The sequence below is a fragment of the Pongo abelii genome, chromosome 10, assembly GCF_028885655.2.
Source record: "Pongo abelii isolate AG06213 chromosome 10, NHGRI_mPonAbe1-v2.0_pri, whole genome shotgun sequence".
Taxonomy (NCBI): Eukaryota; Metazoa; Chordata; class Mammalia; order Primates; family Hominidae; genus Pongo; species Pongo abelii.
Window position 1 is genome coordinate 111,803,229 of NC_071995.2, and position 14,363 is coordinate 111,817,591.

The following is a 14,363-nucleotide window of genomic DNA, read 5'->3' on the forward strand; positions in this document are numbered from 1 at the left end:
TTTATGAAATTTATGTTGCGGGGTGCAGTTGTTTATCTTTTCATTGTTGTGTCAATTCCATTATGTGAATATACCACATTTGTCCATTCTACTGTTTTTTTATTTTTACATCATTGTGCATATTTATATGGGGTACATGTGATATTTGGACACATGGATACAATGTGAAATGATCAGGGTAGTTAGGATATCCATCACCTCAAACATTTATCATTTATTTGTGTTGAGAACAGTTCAGATATTCTCTTCTAACTATTTTGAAATATAGAATAAATTATTGTTAACTATAGTCACCCCATTGTGCTATCAAACACTAGAATTTATCCCTTCTATCTAACTGTATGTTTGTATCCATTAACCAACTTCTCTTCATTTCCTCCTCTACTTCCCAGCCTCTGGTAACTATGATCCTACTCTCTACCTCCATGAGATCAACTTTTCTTAACTTCCACATAAACACATGCAATAATTGTCTTTCTATGCCTGACTTATTTCATTTAATATAACGACCTCTAGTTCCATCCACATTGCTGCAAATGACAGAATTCCATTCTTTTTGTGTCTGAATAGTATTCTATTGTGTACATATATTACACTGTCTTTATCCATTCAGCTGCTGATGGACACGTTGGTTGATTCCATATCTTGGCTTTTGTGAATAGTGCTGCGATAAACATGAGGGTACAGTTATCCCTTTTTTGGATAAATACCTAGTAGTGGGAGTGCTGGATCGAATGGTAGTGCCATTTTCATTTTTTTTTAGAAACCTCCATACTGTTTTCCATAATGACTGTACTAACTTACATTCCCACCAACAGTGTGTAAGATTCCCTTTACTCCAAATCTTTGCTAGCATTTGTTATTTTTTGTCTTTTTGATAATAGCTATTCTAACTGGGGTGAGATGGTATCTCATCGTGGTTTTGATTTGCATTTCCCTAGTGATTAGTGATGTCAAGCATTTTTTCATATACCCATTGGCCATTTTGTATGTCTTCTTTTGAGAAATGTCTATTTAGGTCCTTTGCCTGCTTTTTAATGGGATGGGTTGTTTTCTTTGCTGTTGAGTTGTTCAAGTTCCTTGTATATTCTGGATATTAAACCCTTGTTGGAAAAATAGTTTCCAAATATTTTCTCCCATTCTACAGCTTGTCTTTTCACTCTTGATTGTTCCCTTTGACGTGCAGAAGCTTTTTCATTTAATATAGTCCCAATTGTCTATTTTTTGTTTTTGTTGCCTGTGCTTTTGAAGTCTTAGCCACAAAATACTTGCATAGACTAATATCATGAAGCATTACTCTTCTGCTTTATTCTATTAATTTTATCGTTTCAGGCCTTACATTTAACTCTTTAATCCATGTTTAGTTAATTTTTTATAAGATGAGAGATGGGGGCCTAGTTTCATTCTTCTGCATATGGATATCCAGTTTTCCCAACACCATTTATTGAAGAGAGTATCCTTTCCCTAATGTGTGTTCATGGTGCTTTCTCAATCAGTTGGCTGTAGATTTGTGGATTTGTTTCTGGGTTCTCTATTCTGTTTCTTTGGTCTATATGTCTGTTTTTATACCAATCCCATGCTGCTTTGGTTACTATAGCTTTGTAGTATATTTTGAAGTCACGTAGTGTGATGCCTCTAGCTTTGTTCTTTTTCCTCAGTATTTTTTTTTTTGGCTATTTGAGAACTTTTGTGTTTCCATACAAATTTTAGGATTATTTTTGCTATTTCTGTGAAAAAATGTCACTGGTATTTATAAGGATTGCATTGATTCTGTAGATTGCTTTGGGTAGTATGGTTATTTTAACAATATTAATTCTTCCAATCCATGAGCATGGGATGTCTTTCCATTTGCTTGTGTCATCTTCAGTTTCTTTTATCAGTGTTTTGTAGTTTTCATTGTAGAGATCTTTCACTTCCTTAGTTAAATGTATTCCTAGGTATTTTTGTTAAATACTGTAAGATTGCTTTCTTGATTTCTTTTTCAGCTAGTTCATTACTGATGTGTAGAATATGTTGGTATTTTGGTACGTTGGTATGGTATGTTGATTTTGGTATTTTGATTTTGTATCCTGCAACTTTACCAAATTTATCAGCTCTAAGAGGTTTTCCTGGTGGAGTCTTTAGGTTTCTCTGTATAGAATATCATGTGGTCTGCAAAGAGGGGCAATTTGACTTTTTCTTTTCCTATTTGGATGCCTTTTATTTCTTTGTCTTGTGTGATTGCTTTGGCTAGGACTTCCAGGATACAGGCTGAAAGCCTTTCCCAATTCAGTATGATGTTAACTGTGGGTTTGTCATATATGGACTTTATTATGTTGAGGTATGTTCCTTACATGACTAATTTGTTGAGGGTTTTTAGCATAAAGGGATGTTGAATTTTACCAAATGTTCTTCTACATCTACCAGGATAATCATATGATTTGTCCTTCATTATGTTGATGTGATGTGCAAATATTCAACATTTGTTGACTTGCTCATGTTGAACCATCCTTGCATCCCTGGGATAAATCCCACTTGATCATGTGTTATCTTTTTGATGTATTATTGGATTTGGTTTGCTAGTATTTTGTTGAAGGTTTTTGTATCCATGTTCATCAGGGATATTGGCCTGTAGTTTTCTTTTTTGTTGTGTCTTTGGTCTGGTTTTGGTATCAGGGTAATGCTGACTTCATAGAAGGGGTTAGGAGTAATTCCCTCCTTTTCAATTTTTTTGGAATAGTTTGAGAAGAATTGGTGTTGATTCTTCCTTATAAGTTTGGTAGAATTCAGCAGTAAAGCCATCTGGTCCTGGGCTATTCTTTGTTGAGGAATTTTTTATTACTGATTCAATCTCCTCACTCATTATTGGTCTGTTCAGGTTTTCTGTTTCTTCCTGGATCAATCTTAGTAGGTTGTATGTGTTCAGGAATTTATCCATTTCCTCTGGGCTTTCCAATTTGTTCACATATAGTTGTTCATGATAGTCTCTAATGATCCCTTGTATTTCTGTGGTATCAATTGTAATGTCTCCTTTTTTATCCCTGATTTTATTTACTTGGGTCTTCTCTCTTTTTTTAGTCTATTTAGTCTAAACAGCGGTTCATCGATTTTATCTTTTTAAGAAACCAACTTTTTATTTTGTTAATTTTTAGCCTCTATTACGTTTAGTTCTGTTCTGATTTTTATTATTTCTTTCCTTCTACTAATTTTAGGTTTGGTTTATTCTTGCTTTTTTGTTTGTTTGTTTTTGAGATGGATTTTTGCTTTTGTTGCCCAGGCTGGAGTGCAATGACGTGGCCTCAGCTCACTGCAACCTCTGCCCCCTAGGTTCAAGTGATTCTCCTGCCTCAGCCTCCAGAGTAGTTGGGATCACAGGCATGCACCACCACGCCCGGCTAATTTTGTATTTTTACTAGAGACAGGATTTCACCATGTTGGTCAGCCTGGTCTCAAACTCCTGACCTCAGGTGATCCACCCGCCTCAGCCTCCCAAAGTGCTGGAATTTCAGGTGTGAGCCACTATGCCTGGCCTTTCTTGCTTTTCTAATTCCTTGAGATGAACCGTTAGGTTGTTTATTTGAGATTGTTCTACTTTTTTTGATGTAAGCATGTATTGCTTCAAACTTTGCTGTATCCCTTAGGTTTTGGTATGTTGTGTTTCCATTTTCATTTGTTTCCAGAAATTTTTTGATTTCCTTTTAAATTTCTTCATCAGCCCAATGGTTGTCCAGAAGCATGTTGTTTAATTTTCATGTATTTGTACAATTTCCAAAGTTCCTCTTGTTCCATTGTGATCTGTATCCATTGTGGTAAGTATCATTAAGATACTTGACAGTATTTCAATTTTTAATAATTTGTTGAGCCTTGTTTTATGACCTACCATAGGGTCTATCCTGGAGAACATTCCCTGTGCTGATAAGAATGTGTATTTTGTAGCTGATTAAATAATCTGCAAATATTCATTAGGTCCATTTGGACTATAATGCAGACTAAGTCCAGTATTTCTTTGTTGATTTTCTGTCTACGTGATCTGTCCAATACCAAAAGTGAAATGAAGTTCCCAGCTATTTTTGTATTGGCAGTCTCTCTGTCTCTGTTTAGCTCTAATATTTGCTTTACATATCTCAGTGCTCCACTGTTGGGTGTTCATACATATGTGTATAAATATACATATACATATATATGTCTATATACATATATACACATACTTATATCCTCTGGCTGAATTGATCTCTTGATCATTAATTATAAAATGACCTTTTTTGTCTCTTTTTATGTTTTTGACTTAAAGTCTACTTTGTCTGATGTAAGTATAGCTACACCTGCACACTTTTGGGTTCCATTTGTGTGGAATATTTTTTCCATTCCTTCACATTCAGTCTATATGTATCTTCACAGATGCAGTGAGTTTATTGGAGGCAGCATATAGTCAGACCTTATTTTTTATCCATTCAGCTAGTCTGTATCTTTTAACTGGAGAATTTAAACTGTTGTTAAATTTAGGGTTGTTATTGATAGGTAACAACTTACTCCTGTCATTTTGTTATTTGTTTTGATTGTTTTGTACCTTCTTTGTTCTTTTCTTTCTCTTTATTGCCTACCTTTCCAATTGTTGGGGGTTTTGTAATGATAACATTTGACTCCTTTCTTTTTGTCGTTTGTGTATCTGCTCTACCAGTGAGTTTTATACTTTTGTGTGTTTTCATGATGGTAGACATCATCCCTTTGCTTCCAGATGTAATACTCTCTTAATCATTTTCTGTAGAACTAGTCTAGTGGTGATGAATTCCATCTGTTTTTGCTTGCCCAGGAAAGACTTTATTTCTCCTTCATTTTTGAAGGATAGTTTTGCTGGGTATAGTATTCTTGCTGAAAGGGTTTTTTTTAGCACTTTGAGCATATCATCCTATTCTCTTCTGACCTGTAAGTTTTCTGCTCAGAAATCTGTTATTAGTCTGAGGAGGATTCCCTTATATGTGACTTTATACTTTTCTCTTGCTATTTTCAGAATTATATCTTTGTCTTTGACTTTTGACAGTTTGACTATAATATGCCTGGAGAAGACATTTTGGGGTTGAATCTATTTGAGAATCTTTGAGCTTCCTGTATCTGGGTGTCTAAATCTCTTGTAAGACGTGGGAAGTTTTCAGCTATTACTTCATTAAATAGATTTTCTATGCCTTTGCCCATCTCGTCTCCTAGATCTTTCCAAATTTAAATATTTGGTTGCTTTATGATTACCAATATGACACATAGGCTTTCTTCACTCATTTTTATTTATTTTTCTCTCCTTTTGTCTGGCTGGATTATTTCAAAAGGACTGTCTTCCAGTTTAGAAATTCTTTCTTCTCCTTGACCTAGTCTATTGTTAAAGCAGTGAGTCGTATTTTTATTTTTTTCATTGATTTCTTCAGTTTCAGGAATTCTGTTTGGTTCTTTTTAGCAATATCCATCTCTTTGTTGAGTTTCTCATTCAGAGCATAAATTATTTTCCTGATTTATTTGTATTGTTTATCTGTGTTTTCTTGTATCTTACTGAATTTCTTTAATATCATTGTTTTGAATTTTTCTTAGCCATTGCATAGATATCATTTTCTTTGGGATCTGTACTAAAGAATTATTGTGTTCCTTTGGAGGTGCCATGTTTCCCTTGCTTTTTCATGTTTCTGTGTCCTTACATTGATATCAGCACAGCTAATGTAACAGTCACTTCTCTAATTTTATTTATTGACTTTCATAGGGAAAGACGTTTTCCTTTGCTGGGCATGATGGCTCATGCCTATAATCCCAGTGACTCAGGAGGCTGAGGTGGGAAGATTGCTTCTGGCAGGAGTTTGAGGTTCCAGTGAGATATGATTGTGTCACTATGCTCCAGCCTAGGTGACAGAGCAAGACCCTGTCTCTAAAAACTTAAATAAAAATAAAATAAAAAGATGTTTTCCTGTAGATGTGTCTATAGTGTTGGTTGGGTGGAGCGCTTTGGCTTTGATTCTGTGTGGGCACAGTTAGTGGAGCCTCCATATGATTTCATTAGCATCAATGTTGTCTGTGAGCTCCTCAGTGGCTGACAGTGTAGTTGTTAATGGAGTCTGTGGAAAGGCTGTGCTGGGAACAGGGACATCAGGCAGGCTGGTCTTCAAGCACCAGTGGTGACAGCAGTATGCCAGGCATGCTGGTCCTCAGGCCCCCAGGCAGTGTATGTGGGTGCCAATGCTGGTGTGTCCAGGTGGGCAGGGTTTCAGACTTCAAGATGACATGTTCGGGTGCCAGTGGTAGCAGCAGTGGACTGAACAGGCAGGTCCTTGGGCCCCCAGGTGGCTTGTGTGGAAGCGGCAGCAGCAGGCCAACCCTCAGGCCCTCAAGTGGTGTACACAGGCATCAGTGACAGCAAGCTGGGTAGGCTGGTCCCCAGGCCCTCGGGAGACACATATGGTCACTAGTGGCAGGCAGAGTGGGCCCATCCTTAGGCCTCTGGATGGTGTGTGCCTGTGCTGCTGGTGGTAAACAGGATGGGTTAATCTCCTGGCCCCTGGGCAGCACATGTGGATGATGGCAGCAGGTGGGGCGAGCCTGTCCTCAGGCTCCCTAATGGTGTGTGCAGGTGCTGGCAGCAGGTGGAACAGTTTGACCCCCATACCCTCAGATGCGCACAGGCACCAGCAACAATGGCAGGTGGGGCGATCCTATCCTCAGGCCCTGGGACTGTAAGCACAGGTGCTGGTGGTGGCAGGTGGGGCAGTTCAATCCGCTTCTATTGTCAGTGGCCATTTGAGTCACCTCCAGGTTGGGGCTAGTATGAAAAGTGTTACTATGAGCATCCCAATCAGGTCTTTGTGGGGCAAATGGATGCCTGCCACTCAATGTTAAGACCATTTTTGGCTTTTACTTAAGTTGAGAAATACCACTGCCTGCTAGAGATCCCTGTAACCCCAGAATCTAGAGTCTCATATCTGCTTCTTTGTCACTGGCAGGGTGGCTCCTATGGACGGAAAACAGTCTTAAGAGGCAACTCCGATGGCACCCTCGTCCTCTTCTTCAGTGACTTAAAACAATTCCAGGATCAGAAGAGAAGCCAACATGACATCCTCGATAAAACTGGGGATAAGCTGAAGTTCTATCTGTTCACGAAGTTGATGAACAACAATTTCGAGATCCAGAAGTCCCATGATGGGTTCACTATCCAGGTGTTCACAAGAAATCAGAGAATCTCTTTCGAGGTGCTGGCTGCCTTCAACGCTCTGAGTAAGCATTGCTGGGTGTCGGGTGAGAAAAGCCAAAGAAGGGGGTGCCAGACAGCCCTGTGCAACCTCTAGGCCATGGGTGGGATAGATACCACTGCTGCTTTAAAAAATGGGAGACCATAGACCCTCAGGAGAGAAGAATCCCTTCTACCCTGGACTCGCTGTCTTCTCTGGAACTAACTTCTCCCCCATACCCTGATTGTCTTTGGAGAAAATGTTCTGGATTCTAGAATCTAAGGCAGAGCCTTTTAAGCCATACTGTATACATAAATCACCTGGAACCTTGTTAAAATGCAGATCCTGACTCAGGAGGTCAGAGTCAGGGCCCAGGATTTCATATTTCTAGCCAGCTCCATGATGAGCTGCTGGTCCTCAGATCACGCTTGCAGGTTTTGACCAGAGTCAGTGTTGGTTAGAGTGACAGGATGAGGCAGACATCTGGGAAAAGTCCAGCTGGGGCAAGCATTTGAAGTCTGCCTTCCTACCAGGTCAGAATCAAGGCAACAACCTTCCATAGATAACTATCAAAGCTTGAGGGGGTGCCTTAAACCCAACTCCTAAATCCCCAAGACCTGCCCACCTCTTGTGTCTCCTGTCTCAGCAAACATTCCCACACTCTTGCTTATTGTTAAAGTAACCTCTGCTTACCAGGCTTCTGGTTTAACAAAAGATGGCTAGAGTGACTCCATCTTAAAGCAAGTAGCTAGGCACTCACAAGGAACCTACAGGCTTAATACTTGGGTCTGAAAATAGCCACAGTCTAAGCTGACCACCAATTATAATTGCAGAATATTTAAGGCCATACGAAACATCTCCAACTAAGCCTACAAAATGTCTAGATGTCCTAAAAGTTCAGCCTACTTAAAGGCAGCACTAATGAGCAGGCTTAGGTTGAAGGATTAATGGTCATCAATACCACAGTTAAGAAGAAAATTCTTGGCCAAATTGAATTTAATGGAGTTTAACTGAGCAGACAATTCACGAATCTAGAAGCCTTCCGAGCCAGAGTAGGTTCAGAGAGTCTTGAACACAGCCATGTTGTGGAAGAAGATTTATGGACAGGAAAAAGAAAGTGATGTACTGAAAATGAAAGTGAGATACAGAAACAGCCAGACTGGTTATAGCTCAGCATTGGCCTTATTTGAACGAGATTTGAAGAGTTGGCCACCTTTGATTGGCCGAAACTCAGTGATTGGCACAAGAGTAGGTTGCAATCTGTTTACACATCCTTTTAGGTTATTGTTCACCATGTACAGAGAAATTTTAGGCCAAACTTAAAATATGTAAGGAGGCAGCTTTAGGCTAAACTTGATTTAACAGCACCAATACCCCCTACCTTTAGTGAGCACATCTACACATTCCAATTTTAATTACAGCTCCTTAGAATTTCTTATCAACAAAGACACTAACAAAGAATGGCGCATTCCTCCTTCTCCTTTCTGAGGACGCCCTACCCTGTAACAAAGTCGTTTCTAATAAATTTGCTTCTTTCACCATCCTCTGTGCTTGCCTTGAATTCTTTCCTGCATGAGATCCAAGAACCCTCTCTTGGGATCTGAATCAGGACCCTCTTTTCCAGCAACACTATCAACTGTAAACCAAAAGTATCTGAGACAGGTCTCAATCTATTTAGAAAGTATATCTGCCAAGGTTAAGGATGTGCCCATGACACAGCCTCAGGAAGTTCTGATGACATGTACCCAAGGTGGTCAGGGTACAGCTTGGTTGTATACGTGGTATGGTTTGGCTGTGTTCCCACCAAATCTCATCTTGAATTGTAGCTCCCACAATTTCCACATGTCATGGGAGGGACCCAGCGGGAGGTAATTGAATCATGGAGGCAGGTATTTCCCATGCTGTTCTCATGATAATGAATAAATCTCACGAGATCTGATGGTATCATAAAGGGGAGTTCCCCTGCACAAGCTCTCTCTGGCCTCCCACCATGTAACATGTCCCTTGTTCTTCCAACATGATTGTGAGGCCTCCTCAGCCATGCAGAACTGTGAGTCAATCAAATCTCTTTCCTTTATAAACTACTCAGTCTCGGGTATGTCTTTATTAACAGCATGAGAACAGACTAATACAATACATTTTAGGGAGACATGAGACATCAGTCAATGCATGTAAGATGTACATTGGTTTGGTTTGGAAAGGCAGGACAACTCAAAGTGGGGGCTTCCAGGTCATTGGTAGATTTAAAGATTTTCTGATTGGCAATTGATGGAAAGAGTTATCATCAATAGAAAGGAATGTCTGGGTTATGATGATAAAGGGTTGTGGAGACCAAAGTTTTATCATGTGGCTGAAACCTCCAGGTAGCAGACTTCAGAGAGAATAGATTGTAAATGTTTCTTATCAGACAAGAGCCTGTTCTATCACTAAATCCAAAAGAGAGGGAGGTATCATGAGGCATGTCCAGCTCCTCCTTCCCATCATGGCCTGAACTGGTTTTTCAGGTCAACTTTGGAATGCCTTTGCTGAGAGGAGGGATCCATTCAGATGACTAGGGGTCCTTAGAATTTTGTTTTTGGTTTATACACCTAAGCCAGGATTGTATCTCCAACTCCCCCACCTCCTCACTCACAGCCCATCACTAAGTCCTGCCAGTTCTGCCTAACTTGCTCCTAAATCTGCATCATTTCTCTCCCTTTCCACTGCTACTTCCCTAGTCAACGTCAGCACCAGGGATGGAGCAATGGCTTCCTAATTGTCTCCCTGCCTCCTGTCTCACTCCACCCTGCAGCTGGTGCTCTCTTTCCATGCAAAAATATTGTGTCACACACTCTGCCTCTAACGGCTTTTCACTGCATTTAGGAAGTTGACCAAAAAGGCCAAACTCTGTAAAATATTTTAAGAGTTTTTTTCTGAGCCAAATATGAGGACCATGACCTGTAACACAATCTCAGGAGTTCCTGAGAACATGTGCCCCAGGTGATTAGGTTACAGCTTGATTTGTGTACATTTTAGGGGGACAGAATTTACAGGCAGAAACGTAAATCAGTACACATAAGGTATGCACTGGTTCAGCCTGGAAAGGCAAAATGTCTCAAAGCAGGGTCTTCCAGGTCATAGGTGGTTATAAAGATTTCCTGATTAGCAGTTGGTTGAAGGAGTTCAGCTTAAGAAAAGAGGAGTTGTGGAAGACAAGGTTCTTATTATGTAGATGAAGCCTCCAGGTAGCAGGCTTCAAGGAGAATAGGTGGTAAATGTCCCTTATCAGATCTTAAAGATGTCAGACGATTAGTTAAAATCTCTCCTGAATCAGGAAAGTTCTGGAAGGGGAAGGGGATTCTCCACAGAATGTGAATTTTTCCACAGGACACAGCTTTGCAGGGCCATTCCAAAATATGTCAAAGAAATATATTTTGGGGTAAAATACTTTTGATTTCCTTTAGGGCCTGTTATCTGTCAGGCGATGCCAGAGTTAGGTTGGAATTTGGTGTCATACTGCTACAAAGAGTCTGTTCTGTCAGTCTTGGGATCTCTATTTTAATGTCAGTGTTTGTCAATTGTGCCTGAATTCCAAAGGGAGGAGGGTATAATGAGGTGTCTGAGCTCCTCCTTCCCATCATGACCTGAACTAGTTTTTCAGATTTCTTTGGGGGTTCCCCTTGGCCAAGAAAGGGGTTCATTCAGTAGGTTGGGAAGGCTTAGAATTTTATTTTTGATTTACAAGGATAAGGATCAAACTCCTCAGCAGGACAGGACTTTGATGATCTGGCAGCCCCTACTTACTTACCTCTCCAGCTATACCACTCACCACCAACTAACTCTCTATGCTCCAGACACTCTGGCCTTCCCTGAGCTCCTCAAACCCACATGATGCTAGCTCAACTTGAGACTTTGGCCCATACTGTTCCTTTGCCTGGAACATACTTCCCCCAGCCTTTTATTTTTGGATAACTCCAACTCATCCTGTAAGTCCTCTGGCTCTCTACGTCTAGGTTAGATCCACTTTCCACATGCTCCAGTAGCAATTTGTGCTTTCTGAATCATGAGATTTATTACTTTGCAAACCCCAAATATCTGAGACAGGTCTCAGTTAGTTTAGAAAGTTTATTTTGCCAAGGTTGAGGATGCGTACCCGTAACACAGCCTTGTGAGGTCCTGATGACATGTGCCCAAGGCACTCAGAGCACAATTTGGTTTTGTATATTTTAGAGAAACCCGAGACATCAATCAACATATGTAAGATGAACAATGGTTCACTCTGGAAAGGTGGGACAACTCGAAGCAAAGTGGGACAACTCAAAGTGGGGAGAGGGCTTCCAGATCATAGGTAGATAAGAGACCAATGGTTGCATTCCTCTGAGTTTCTGATTAACCTCTTCCAAAGGAGGCAATCAAATACGCATTTATCTCAGTGAGCAGAGGGATGACTTTGAATAGAACGGGAGGCAGGTTTGTCCCGAGAAGTTCCCAGCTTGACTTTTCCCTTTAACCGAGTGATTTTGGGGCCCCAAGATTTATTTTCCTTTCACAACTTATATGGAAATAATGTATTTAGCTTTCTCCTCTCCTAGACTATAAGCTCCATGAGGACAGGTATCATGAGTATCTTGTTCTTCTGTGGTCTCTAGTACAATGTTCATTATTAATAATAGTTGTTGGATGGATGGATGGATGGATGGATGGATGGATGGATCATGATGGATAAATGGATGGAAGGTAAATGGGTAGAAAAATGAACGTAGATGGATGGATGGATAGATAGATATTAAATATATGTATATATTTATGGATGAGGTAGATAGATGGATAGTCTCAAGCACAAAGCATAGTCTCAAGTACAGGTGCACATATAATCACAAACTTAAACAATTCCAGGCTGGGCACAGTGGTTCATGCCTATAATCCCAGCGCTTTGGGAGGCTGAGGCAAGAGGATTACTTGAAGCCAGGAGTTTAAGACCAGCCTGGGCAACATAGTGAAACCCCATCTCTACAAAAGAATTAAAAATTAGATGTGGTGGCATGCACCTGTATTCCTAGCTACTGGGGAGACTGAGGCAGGAGGATCACTTGAGCACAGGAGTTCAAGGTTGCAGTGAGCTATTATTACACCACTATACTCCAGCCTGGGCAATGGAGCAAGATCTTGTCAAAAGAAAAAAAAGAAAGAAAGAAAAGAAAAGGGGAGGGGAGGGGAAGGGAAAATTCCCAAGCTGAAACTTAAGCCATCATTAAACAAGTGGGGAAACAGAAAAGCCCAGGTCTTCTAAGCCCATAGCCAGAGTACCTTCCATCACCTATAGTTTTAAGGAATTTCTGGGTTACTAGGAACCATGAAGAACAATTAGCCCAGGCATCACTGATAAGGAGGAGACATACAGACATCCTGATAACTCACATCCACAGAAAGGTGGCCTGGCTTGGGGAAACATGTACCAGTTTGGGAGATTGGCAGTTCTGAGTTCTTATCCTGGTCCTACTACTCACTTATGCCTGCCAGCTGTACAGTCAGACTAGAAACTAGATTCCAGGGCCATTAGGATGCTCAGGGTTGGGGGTGGGGGCCTGCTTCAAACAAGGGCTGGAGTCAAGGAGGGAGACAGGTGCATCGTAATTCTCATAGGAAAAGTCCTCTCTTCCTGTTCCAAGTGCCATGCTGGGAGACCTGGCCAGAGCGCCCTCTACTGGGTTCACCCCATCATGCAAGGATGGTGTGAGAATGAGAAATAAGCTCTTCCCCATATGTGCTACCCAGAAGCTGCCACTAGATGGTGGTAGAGCTGTACATGCCAAATTATTATAAGCTTTTTCTGCAAGGAAACACAGGGTCACTTTCTGAGAAAAGCAACCTACAGGGGAATTGGTAACTTGCTTTTTTTTTGTTTTTGTTTTTGTTTTAAACTAAATATTAGCTTAACTAATCTGGCCTATTTTTTACACCAGGTCCAGGCTGGCTCTCTCCAATTCTGCATCTCTTTCCACCGCTGTGTGCCACTACAACTCTCCCCCTAGGGCCTTTGACCCAAAGCAGGAAGTACCTATTTACTTGACTGGCTGGTATTTCCATTATCCTCATCTGTAAATTAGTAATTGCAATTGCACTTGCCAGCTAAGAGTTTTGTGAGGCTTGTATGTTTCACTGTACATAAAAGGCTTAGAGTAAACACACCATAAACGTTAGCTATTTATTATCATTATAGGGGAAGATAGGATGCGCTTTCCGTCAACCTCCCTGCATGCCAAGTGCCCAGAACCATGCCTAGGGAGTCACTAAATATCCACTTGGGTGTATGAAAGGAATAAGCTAGCTGCTTTCTCCTGGTTTCTTATCTAAATGTGTTTATGGGCCAGGGTGCTGGCTCACATCTGTAATTCCAACACTTTGGAAGGCCAAGGTGGGAGGATCACTTGAGGCCAGGAGTTCAAGACCAGCCTGGGCAACATAGTAAGATTCTGTCTCCAAAAAAAAAAGCCAAACATGTTGGCACACGCCTGTGGTCCCAGGTACTCAGAAGGCTGAGGCAGGAGGATCACTTGAGCCTTGAAATATATTTGAGGGTACAGTGAGCTATGATTGTGCCATTGCAGTCCAGCTTGAGTGACAGAGAAGACTCTGTCTCTAAAAGTAAGAATAATGATGAAACAAACCCAGTAGTCCCATAGACCACTTTTTGTTTGTTTTTGTTTCTGTTTGTTTGGTTGTTTTTTTTTGTGGGGAGGAGGGCTGTTTTGTTTTTTAATGAACATAGAAATTGACCCTTCTGATCTTAAAGCTTGAAACTTACATTTGTTTTATCTAAGTTCCTTCCTCAGAAAAGGAACCTCAGACCTCTCAAAAAGTATCAAAGAACTGAAACTCACCAGTCACTGCATCCAGACAATGGGATGTCAAATCCCTTATTCCTCATGATTACCTCCTTACCCCTCCCTAATTCCCATTTTCCCATACATAGTTACATTACTTCCCTGCTATATAGAACCCTAACTTTAATCTGTCAGGGAGACGGATTTGAGACTGATCTCCCATCTCCTCAGCTGCAGCACCTGATTAAAGCCTTCTTCTTGGCAACACTTGTTGTTTCAGCCATTGGCTTTCTATGTGGTGAGCAGCAGGACCTAAACTGAACCCCTGGTGTTTAAGTAACAGTAATCAATCAATAAATGTGTTTATTTTATTTTTATTTTTATT

General features: G+C 40.6%; 1 protein-coding gene across 1 annotated transcript in view; it reads left to right on the top strand.

The window, feature by feature from the left end:
• OAS2 (2'-5'-oligoadenylate synthetase 2) overlaps positions 1 to 14,363 on the top strand; it is a 33,209-nt gene that overhangs the window by 1,623 nt on the left and 17,223 nt on the right. Inside the window, exon 2 of the mRNA XM_024256696.3 lies at positions 6,951 to 7,221. Coding sequence (XP_024112464.2) covers positions 6,951 to 7,221 — 271 coding nt within the window. The remainder of the gene's footprint in view (positions 1 to 6,950; positions 7,222 to 14,363) is intronic.